The sequence below is a fragment of the Trachemys scripta genome, chromosome 23 (assembly GCF_013100865.1).
Source record: "Trachemys scripta elegans isolate TJP31775 chromosome 23, CAS_Tse_1.0, whole genome shotgun sequence".
NCBI classification, from domain to species: Eukaryota; Metazoa; Chordata; order Testudines; family Emydidae; genus Trachemys; species Trachemys scripta.
The window spans coordinates 14,112,439-14,124,007 of record NC_048320.1 but is presented as its reverse complement, the minus strand read 5'-3'; the positions used below and the strand labels follow the sequence as shown (position 1 = coordinate 14,124,007).

The following is an 11,569-nucleotide window of genomic DNA, read 5'->3' as shown; positions in this document are numbered from 1 at the left end:
AGTGGGGGCGATGAGTGGGGTGGTGAGACTGGGAATGGAGTCTTGCAGCCAAGGGATGGAGCTCACTCCTGAGTAGCCAAAGCCCAGGCCCAAAGCCTTGCGGTCAGAGCCCATGGCAGAAGCCTGCTGCCACGCAGCCGGAGCCTGTCACTTGTCACTTGTCACACCAGGGCTGAAGCCAGAAGCCTGAGCCCGACTGCCCCGGGAAGGTGGGGAACTCACACCGGCTGTCTGCTCCCCCAGTGTTTGTGGCTCCAAAGGGGGGCAAGGCCCAACCCCTCCTGGCAGCCCCAAAGGAGGGGCCGCTGCTTTGTCCCCCGCCCCCCTAATCACCACCCAGGAGGCTGTGGCCGCAAGAAAAGCCCCTGGTGGCCACGGTGGCCGCATTTGAGAAATGCTGCATTTAAGGTTTTATTTAATGTTCTTCCTTAAAACAGCAAGTATCACAAGAGATTTACTAAGCACCCAGTAATTACTGGGAATGGTACTCTGTAAAACCCAAGAAAGAAAGATTTACTTCACAGAAATGCGCTGGAGGAGTCTGTCTCACATTCAACAGCTGTAAAAATGTAGCCTGGAGCAATGAGCCTCCCACTTTGAATCACACCTGACTGTACATTTAGAAACAAGAAGAAACATAGAAACACTCTTGGTGAAGTAAAGTGTTTCTAGTGGAATGTGACAAAAGCATAAACACATCAAGGAGAAAAATGATGATTCTAGAAGTTGGCTCAGACTTTAAGGGTGATAAAAACCCTGGAGAATGTAAGAGAGAAAAAAGGACCTTGCAGTGGCAACGCCCCCTGTTGTGGGTATAAAAGGAGCTCAGAGTCAGGGAAGTTAGCAGCACTCTCCTTCTTTCATAGCTGTGCTGGGTGACTCTCTTGGGCTTTAGATCCTCAACTACCTTTCATCATGACCACCAGCGTCAGGCAATATTCCTCGTCTACATCCCTAAAGGGGTTAGGGGGATTAGGTGGATTAGGAGGTGGCTCCACACGGGTTTCCTCAGTGCATCTTGGAGGTCCCTACAGAGCCCCAAGTATCCACGGGGGATCTGGTGGCTTTTCTGTCTCCTCTTCTAGGTATGTCTCTGGAGTAGGAAGTAGCCTGGGTGGTGGCTATGGGGGAAGCTACAATAGTAGCTTTGGAGGTGGCTATGGGGGTGGCCTTGGAGGTGGCTATGGGGGTGGCCTTGGAGGTGGCCTTGGTGGTGGCCTTGGAGGTGGCTTTGGAGGTGGCTATGGGGGTGGCTTTGGAGGTGGCTTTGGTGGTGGTGATGGCATTCTCCCTGCGGGTGAGAAGGAAACTATGCAGAACCTGAACGACCGCCTGGCTACCTACCTGGACAAGGTGCGTGCTCTGGAGGAGGCCAATTCCGATCTGGAGATTAAGATCAAGGAGTGGTATAAGAAGCAGGGACCCAGTCCTGACCGTGACTACAGCCCATATTACAGGACAATTGAAGACCTGAGGAGCAAGGTATGACACTATTGTTAAAAAAGTCTGATGTCTCTTGTCTGATTTTCTTTATTACAGATTGCCTTGTGTCTAAAAACTGATTACCGAGGGATTAACTGATTACAGGCAACAGGTATAGTAAGGGCTTCATAGCAATTCTGTGCCCAGACACAAATGAAGGAGATTTAGCAATTTAGGGCTTGTCTACACTGGCACTTTATAGCGCTGCAACTTTCTCACTCAGGGGAGTGAAAAAACACCCCCCCGAGCACTGCAAGTTTCAGTGCTGTAAAGTGCCAGTGTAGACAGTGCACCAGCGCTGGGCGCTGTCCCCCTCGTGGAGGTGTTTTTTTATAGTGCTGGGAGAGCTCTTTCCCAGTGCTGGTGCCGCAGCAGTGCTTTCACGTTGCTAGTGAAGACGTGCCCTTACACTCACCCGTGATTTAATGATATTCCCTCAGAAGGAGCAAAACTGCATTTCCTGTTAAATGATTTCTAATAGGGAAACAGACTTTGGAGCAGGAAAGGAGCAGCAGAAGCCTACTGGTTCATGTTGAGTAGCTGTTCTGTCTTGGGTACTGCAGCAACATTAGAAGGAAGCAGGCTGCAGCAGCAATACGGCTGGCAGGATTATACACAATTGGCTAAGTACCGGATATTACTTACGCTCCAAATATGCTGCTTCTGCCAGATGTTTAGCTCATCAGAAGGCGGTGAGCTCTCAGGGCAGGGACGTTTTATCTGTTTGGCACCATTCACTTTGTGAGCACATGGATGCTAAGATAGTCATAATGATTATAATAATCACTTCTAGCCTGTTACTAGGCTGAATGTAGAAGTTAAAAAAGAGACCAAATCAAATGATAACAAGGATGTGGGACCTTTGCAATTCCGGAATGGCTGACACAAGACCTAACATTTTCCATATGCTCAAAACTAGGAGGATTCAGAACAATTTGGGCCTGATTCTCTTCTCTCTTACACCAGTGTAGGTCAGGAGTAACTTCACTCAAGTCACTGAGAGCGGAACAGGCCTGTCGTCTTCATTCTAATTCATTTTTGTGTCTCAGCATTTGCACAGTAAGGTCTCATGAAAAGGCCCAAGGGATGGCCTCACTGCAGCACCAACGTTCATGCCACTCACTGGTTACTTGTGTCGTCTGCTTTCATTTTATTTTACGTTCCTTTCAGTAGGTTAGGTTGTGACATCCTTACTCAGTCCTTACTCAGACAAAACTCATTGAACGTAGAGTCATTGGGGGTCATGGGGAGTGTCTCCTGAGTAAGGATGCAGTCACAAATGCAATATTTGTCTTGCTGTCACTATCTTCTCCTTACAAAGCATCAGCAGTGAATGTTAGCAAAATATCCGGTGTGCAGAAAGTGAGACTCTCAGTGAGGCAGGTGAATCAGACTTTGAGCTAATAAAACTCCCATGATATTTTCTTTTCTTCATTTTGGCTCCACTTTGCTAACTTTACTTAGAGTCCCAGGTTTGGTTTTCCTCTCCCTGGAGCTTCGGGATAGGTTCTAAAGGGAGCTCAGACACAGTGAGATTTTCTGCTCAGAGAATTCCACTCAGCTTCTGCCCCTTCCTCGTGCATGAGAGTGTGACTGACAGCAACGAAAGTCCTGGAGCAAGACGAGAATCAATGATTATTGTTACTTATTATTTGTATTACTGTTGTGCTAGGATCCTTGGCCACAGAGAGTCAAACCCATGCCCAGCCTGAAAACTGCTTCACGGAGGTTTTTGAAGTGAATCAGAACTGAAAACCTCTCAGATGCATTGAACCCGAACTGACCCCCAAACCAGTGACTGGTTTAAAACAACAGGTTCAGTGATGAGGTGCTGAGAGATGGTCTTTGGGAGTGCTGAGGAAGGGTCTCTCTCTGCTCCCACCCTAGAGAGAGAGAGGCAGGGACCACACTTCCCAGGAAGCCATTGGAGGAGATGACACTAGAGGGAGGCAGGAGAAAAGCATTCTGGGACTGGTACTTCTCCTGTCTGGTATGTACAAGGAGAGGACTATCCATGGAAGGCAACTACGACTCCCAGAACACCTCCCTCCCCTCTCTGTCCCCTCCAGTTTCTTGCTGAGTGCATGTTCCTTCCTGCTACAGAAGTCAGCGTAGAAAGGGCAATTTCTGGGCTGAATTTCATTTTGTCACCTCAGTGATCAAACATGACGGACAGAGTTCTGGAGGATGTTGTACTAGGGTGTGCAAATTATTTGTTTAAAAATATTTTTTTACAGTGAAAGAAATATTTATCATTGTACTCTTTTGCTAGGAGTTACAGTGCAAGCATAAGACTGTGTGACATTAATCTGCTAGCAATGTATTTGAACTGATTCATACTGTTTAAGTGGTTGAATTGGTCATTGATCCATCACTCGAAGTTAGTGTCAGAACTGAACAGTTAGGAAGTACTGATGAACCTGAACTGGAACTGCACCCAAATTGTAATGGTTCGACTCCCTGCTCAGCCATTGACCAGGACCCGATTGTACATAGGCGGTGTACAAACACAGAACGTAAAGAGAGTTCCTGCCCCAGAGAGATACAATCTAAGTATAAGACAAGAGATAACAGGTGGATACAGACAGACCAATGCGGGATTACAAGGAAACAATGAGACAATATTGGTCAGCATGACGTGCAGTGGCCTCGGCACACCAACAGTCTAACCATTTTATACAGGCTTTATCATATTAGATCTGACCGGTGGTCAATCGAGTCTCATATGCTGCTTTCTGTATGACCAATACGTGATGATTCAGAGGAAGACAAGCCTGCCCCCTCCATAATACACACAACGCTGTAGGTGAGGAGGAAAATCTTTCCTGACCTCTGTAAGTTACTGTCATATGACTTGAAGCATGAGATCTGAGCACCCTTACCTTAGCATGTAGCTGCAAACATTATTACTCTTTAAATTATCCAGCTCTTTTAAAAATCCAGCTAAAATATTTGAAGTTGAAGGAGGAATTATATGGGATGAGATACGGCTTGCTCACTATCTTTCTTCCAAATGAGCACAGTTCCCAAAATGGATACCCAGAGTGTTATAGGCATGCAGATGATACAGAGATAGGTACAAAATAAGTATCTAGAGAGACAGATATAGGGTGCCTGATTCTCATTTTATACCATGCTGGCCACGTAAATTATATTTACACACACTTTGGGGCCTGTTTACATGACGAGAGCAGTGCAAAGGGCCCTTAGTGCAAATGAGAATTTGGTCCATACCCGCTTGTCTCATATCTCCATGGTACAGTTATGCAAATTCTACCATATAGGAGCAGAAGGACAGTGCTGCTCCTGGCCCTTCTCCGAAGCATTCATTTCTGTTTGCATCCCTCAATTAATCAGCAATATGCAATTTTTGAAACTTCTTTTTCAATCCCTCTTATCCCCTCTTTTCTCTTCCCCAGATCCTTGCTGCCACTATCGACAATGCCAACATTGTCTTACAGATTGACAATGCCAGGCTGGCAGCTGATGACTTCAGAACCAAGTAAGTCCAGGGCTCCTTGGAGCTCTGATGAGAAGGGAAATGCGTAAAAAGGCCATTCTGCTTGAGGATCTCTGTTGAAGATGCTTCCCAGGTTCCTATGTTAGGTGGTGCCTGGAAAAGGGAATGGGGGAGCCTGTGTCAAGTGTGACCTTCATTTTAGCTTTCATGAATTCGGAAGAAACTTTTGAAACACTGAAGGAAACTCTGATAGCAAAAATGCCATTCAAAAATACATGAAACTTGGGGAGGAAAAGGGAGTGAAAAATCGGTATCAGCTGGATGTGTCTGAGTTTTTGACCTTTTTTACACTTCAAGGTTTGAGACGGAGCTGGCCCTGCGCATGAGTGTGGAGGCTGACATCAACGGCCTGCGGAGAGTGCTGGATGAGCTGACCCTGGCCAGAGCTGACCTGGAGATGCAGATCGAAAACCTGAAGGAGGAGCTGGCTTACCTCAAGAAAAACCATGAGGAGGTGAGGACGAAACAAGGCACCAAAGAGGGACCTATAAATTGTAGCTAATGCACAATGGAATCTGCACAGGCCAATCAGTAGGAACAGTTCCGAGATTTGCAGTTGTTGGGAAGGGATATGAGCAGGTAAAGAATAATAGACTCTGAACATCTATTCTGTAGGTACCAGGTAAGTTACATCCACCGCTTACAATTCAGGTAGTTTCTACTGGAGCCAAGTCATTGGCTATAGGAACAGAACCTTACGTTGGCTGCTAGGTTGAGAAGCCACTGGATGCTTGGGATTTTATTAGCCAAACAGAAACAACTGAAACCCCCACAGGAGTTTTTTTAGGTCTCTATGCAGGTTGCAAGTGGGAAAAACCTCCTCAGATGCATTGCAGTGGGTCTGTATAATTAAGATGCAGATGAACATAGCCTGTCTCTCTTGTCACAGGAAATGAATATACTACGGGGCCAGCTGGGTGGAGAGATCACTGTGGAGATGGACGCCGCTCCTGGGGTTGACCTGACCAAGATCCTGGCTGACATGAGAGAGCAGTATGAGAGCTTGGCAGAGAAGAACCGTAAAGAGGCCGAGCAGTGGTTCTTCACCAAGGTACACAATGCCTGAATGAGGAGAAGCACTTTCCTGATACTTACGGGTGGGGGCAAATCTTTACACACATCATTCGTGCAGTAACTAGATTGTTTTCCCTTGTTCCAGACGGAAGAGCTGAACCGAGAAGTAGCCATGAACACGGAACAGTTGCAGAGCGGCAAGTCGGAGATCACGGAACTAAGACGCACCGTCCAGGGCCTGGAGATAGAGCTGCAGTCCCAGCTCAGCATGGTACGTGCTACTGGCTTCCCAGGGAGACACACACATGGGGAGGCACAAAGATGAGTGACCCCCTCACTGAATTCTTTCCCCTCTACTCTGCATTCCCAGAAAGCTGCTCTGGAAGGCACCTTGGCGGAGACAGAATCCCGCTATGGCGTCCAATTGGCACAGCTCCAGGGCTTGATCACTAGTGTGGAGGAGCAGCTGGCCGAGCTCCGATGCGACATGGAGCGCCAGAACCATGAGTACAAGATTCTCGTGGACGTCAAGACGCGCCTGGAGCAAGAGATTGCCACATACCGCCGCCTGCTGGAGGGCGAGGATACCCAGTACGTAAAGGGAGTCGATTAGATAGAGTGCCATGGGGCGGGGCCGGCTAATAATGACACAGCTAAACAGCTGAATAACCTGTGTCCCTAGAGGCTCATTTTGAAATAAATAGTCAAGATTCATCGATATGAAGGCCAATAAGTGGCGGCTCAATGGCTTATCCCCTGTTACTATCCTCAGTGAGAACCCTGTCCTGGGAGGTATTCATTCTCTGAACTCTGGAGTGCTCCCTTTGCAGTACTGTGGTTAGAGCACGGGACTGGGAATTAGAAGAACTGGTTTCTTTTCTGGGCTCTGGTGCCAACTCATTGAGCAAGCTTAATAGTTAATTGACTTCTTTAGCCCTTAGCTTTCCCATCTGTAAAAGGGTGTAAATAACATTATTATTGTGCCTCATAGGGGGGCTGACAGTTATTTGACAGATCTGTAAAGCGACGTGAGATGCTTTGATCTTTTTGAAAGGGTTTTCTCCTCGTGTTATAATACTGGACAATTTCAGGGAGACTCAGGTTGTTGCAGAAAGTGAAAAGCAAGGTCAAGTCAGAACAAATATTGTCAGGTGTCGTTCTAAATCATTAATTCACATTTTGGGGGGGTCTGTGATTTGTTATCATCTGTGACCTGGCTGCCTCTCCTCCACCACTGAATACAGACTGTGAGATCCCGAAGACGTGTTCATGTTTCTAATTTGCCCTTATTATTTTTCCCCTTGTAGCATTGCTTCCCAGTACTCGGCAGCGCTGTCCTCGCAGTCTGGGAGAGATGGTAAGGATGTACCTTATCTGAAGTGTAACTCGGTCACATCTGTAACAAGCGGCTTTGCAGAGTACAAGCTTATCAGTTAACAAATTGTGCAATCTGATTACTAACAAAGTATTGTCTGTGGAGAACGGGTGGAGGGGACAGGAACAGAAAATCCCCAAATGACCATTGCCCTTAGAAGCAGAAAAGACGTGGGGTAAAGGGACCTTCTAACTGAGTTGTCAGGGAGAGCTGTATGAAACCCTTTGCTTTGGGTTCATGGAGAAAAGGGAGGTTGGTACGGGAGCAGCAGATTATGTTCGCGTGAGTTCAATCTTGTCTTAAATTATTTTGAATTCTGTGTTTGGAGAAATCTGAAAAATCAAATAATACCTAAACCTTCAAATGGTCACCTAATTTTGTTTAGTTGGGATCAAGTGTGAAAGTCCATCACTGGTATCTGGAGATGGAGGTATTGGCTCAAATATGAGTTCAAAATGATATGCAAATAGCTCAGTCTTCACTTTAAAGGTCTACAAATCGTGGTGAACTTTTCTTTGAATCCAGGCTGAGATTTTGCTTTCTCTTGAGTTGTTTAGGTGATTTATACAAGTTAACTGTTGGAATCACATTTTTTCTTTCCCCCTCAGCCAATGAAGGATTGTTTGAAACAGTATATTCAAGATGCCTAGGGAACATACATAGTATTTTCTCTATGCTCCAAATAACTGTTTTTCTCTCTTCTTCTTTGAAGTAATCTCATCCACTCGTCAAGTCCGCACGATTGTTGAGGAGGTCCAAGATGGAAAGGTGGTCTCTTCTCGTGAGCAGGTGCAGCTTTCCACCCGCTAACAGTACAGAGCACTCTATGGATTCCAGTCCCAAGGCTTGAGCTGCTCAGAAACAATTCACTGAATGACCAGGCGCTGTATCTGCCTGGGCCATGGGGAATACTCAGCTCAGTTTGTGCATTCTTTCCCTTCTCAGTGTCTTGCATTCTCCTTCACCCGTCTTTGAGTGCCGCACTGAAGTCTGCAAATGTCTAATAAACCTTTTCTTCTCATTCATGCAAAATGGAATCTTGTCTCTGTCATTCTAAAGGCCTGAGGCAGGGGCCCCCTCAAACCCTTGGCGGGATGTACCAAGAGTCACCCATGGGCAGCCAGAAGATGGCGTTGTTCTGAGGTTGAAAGAAGGAAGAGAGCAAGAGGGATAGGTTTCCCAAATGCAGCATAAAGAATCTCCGGGGATGTTTTGTCACTCAGCGGATTGCTAGGAAATAGCTGGGAGTGGCTGAGTGAAGAACTTTATAGGATTTATTGATGGCGGAGGTGACGATTGGGGGATTGTGCTTGAGTCTGAACAAAATGTACCAGTTTGCAGGAGTGCTCATTAAAGCTAACAATACTGGGCTTAATTCTGTAACCCTTAGTCACACTGGGAAGCACCTACAAAGTTGTATCATTGACTTCAGTAGGACTAGTATTTTCATAAGTATTACTCAGAGCGAGTTAGGGTTGCAGCATTGAGCCTACTGCAATTTAACTGACCAATCGAGGCATTAAAATAGCTGCAAAAAAGGACTCCGTTCATGAGAGATGGAGGTTTTATTTTTATGAACTGTTCAATTTGAGGAGCTCCCAGTTTCATGACTTGCATAGAGACATCATTTGGATATATTTATCAGAAAAGGAAGGAATCGCTCCAAATCCCTCTCTGTACAGAATTCCACTGTATTTCTAAGTCACGTTATAAAATTAGAGTAAATTAAATATAAAGCTACAAAGCACAAATGTCATTTCAGTTCCTGTTTTCTTACCTAACTTATATGGTAACCACTTTATTAGGCATATTATATATAAAATGTCCACAGAACATTTTGCAGGTGCCTTCACATTACTTTGTGATCACATTTAACAGACAGCAACAAAACCAATACAAGTTTTAGAAGACCTGACCTATGAGGAAAGGTTACAAACCTGGGCATGTTTAGTTTTAGGGAAAAAGTAAAAAAAGTGACAGAAAAGGGGAACCTCTCAAAAACAATTCAAAATTTTGTTTTGAAACGCTACACACTTTCAAAATGAAACAAAATATGTTGAAGTTTTTTTGTTGAAAAATAAGAGTGAAATGTTTTGAATGAAATGTAAACTGATCATTATCTTTACAAATTGTGAAAAAACAAGATTTTGACCAGAAATTCTTGTAATTTACCATTGCTATATCTCCACCAGGGACAGTAATAGCAGAGACTGTAGTGTAAACACAGGCATTTTTATCAGTCATCTAATTCTGCTCTGAGATGGATTAGATAACCTGATGGTAAAAGTGTACAAGGCTTGTCTACACTACAGTCTCACTATTGATATCACTAATGGAGCTGCAATAATGGTGAGTTATGTGTCCTAAATTTGCCAGTGTAGCTGCAGCATATATTACATTTATTAATTATGGCCAAGGTATTGTTGGCACCACAAAGGGCTGAAAATAAATAATCAGGAGCACCTTCGAGCTATTATATATTTGTGGTGACAAGATGAGCTTAGCCAAATAGGTCAAACAATACTTCGGAAAGCCAGACTCTGCAGGACTGGACACACTCTCCTTGTGGATGACAAGAGGTTGCCAGAGAAAATGCGGAAGAGTGAACTTTTAATGGGTAAAATAGAGCAAACACAGGAAAAGATGGACTGCAACACATGGGGAGATACAAGGGAAAACAAATGAATGTGGGGAACTAAAGAACCATGTGACAGATCAAATTTCCAAGTAAGCTGTATTACATAAGATAGATGGTATTTCTCTAATTGAGAAAGAAGGAGTTAGAGCCCAAATAACAAATGACAACATGCACCATTGAAAAATGTAACATCCCCATGCTGGCTCCGCATCCCAGAGTGACTAGAACACCCAGGTAGATCTGGAGACATGGTTACAAGTAGGAAAGTAATTCTCTTCCCAAGCACAACAGTCAGTGCTGCCCACTCCGTTTTGGTTAATTGTCACCCCCAAAAGCACAGTGCTTGTAGAACGCATTGATACCCAGGGAATGCTGCTCTGCTTCCAGGGACAAATTCACAACTAGCGTAGGCAGGTGTGACTCTGTTGACGTCAGTGGAGATGTGACCAGCGCTAGAGATGTGTCAAAGATGAGTCTCACAAAGAAGCTGTTCACTGGCTCCCAGAGGTGGTTTTTACTACTTTTTTGCTACAGAAGTGAACTCACCATGTGAGAACCACTAATATTTGCTGTGGGTTCTCTATGCAGGAAATGAATTGTCCGAGAAGCCAGTCAACTGGTGATATCAATGTGGAGGTGAGTTCCTGTCCCGGTCCAGATCTGAGGAAAATCCTAGAGATGAGTTGCCAATATGAAACTATGATGAAGCCCTGTAGCCAGAATCCATCTCACTTTCTAGACCTCCCCTACTGACAGTACACTCGGTTCTTGTGTCCCCTCTCCTTTTACTTTCACCCTTCAGCCCCAAGTCACAGGGCATGACCGCATGGAGACTGTGATGGGATCCACGGGGTGCAGCCTGGAACTGTGGGACCACTGTGCCCCCTTAACTCTCCAGCCTGGGTTGTCTCTCACAATGCCTTGCTAGTGACCAGCAGCAAACCCCTCCAGATGCTGTTATCACTCAGCACAACCGCATGTGGAGCTCCACACCCAGTTAGATTGCATGAATGCTCCCAGAGCCACTCATGAATCACACAGAGAAAGATACCAGCCACATCCCCCCAGCTCCAAGCCTTGTACCTCAGGAATATACCATCGTGCACTACTCAAGACCCTTTCTTGAGCAATGCAAGTTTATTAATTGGTTCACCACTTCATCAATGGAAAGTGGACATACACTAGCCTTTGTAACCTGAGCAGATTTACCAAACACATCAGGCAAACTCACTGGTAAAAATAAACAGTAAAGCAAGTTTATTGACTACAAAAGATAGATTTTAAGTGATTATAAGTGATAGGCAAAAAGTCAGAGATAGTTATCAAAGAAAATAAAATTCTAGCACGCAGTCTAAACCCTAATCCTTAGCATACTAGACAGTATTTAGATCAAGCAATGTTCTCACCCCACTGATCTTACAGTCCTCAATATACAGGTTTGTCTCTTAAACCTGGGCCAGTCTCCTCTGTTGGAGTCTTCATTCTTCTGAGCATTCTTGTTGCTTGCAGCATAGGTGGGGGCAGGAGAAAAGGCCAAGCC

At 45.2% G+C, this 11,569-nt stretch overlaps 1 protein-coding gene across 1 annotated transcript; it reads left to right on the top strand.

Moving 5' to 3' along the window:
* Positions 1-857: 857 nt before the first annotated feature.
* Positions 858-8,423, top strand: LOC117869361 (keratin, type I cytoskeletal 14-like). Its single transcript, XM_034756159.1, has 8 exons — positions 858-1,482; positions 4,902-4,984; positions 5,300-5,456; positions 5,892-6,053; positions 6,162-6,287; positions 6,387-6,607; positions 7,324-7,373; positions 8,104-8,423. The coding sequence occupies exons 1-8, from the start codon at positions 916-918 to the stop codon at positions 8,199-8,201; spliced, it is 1,464 nt and encodes a 487-aa protein (XP_034612050.1). The 5' UTR covers positions 858-915; the 3' UTR covers positions 8,202-8,423.
* The last annotated feature ends 3,146 nt before the right edge of the window (positions 8,424-11,569 follow it).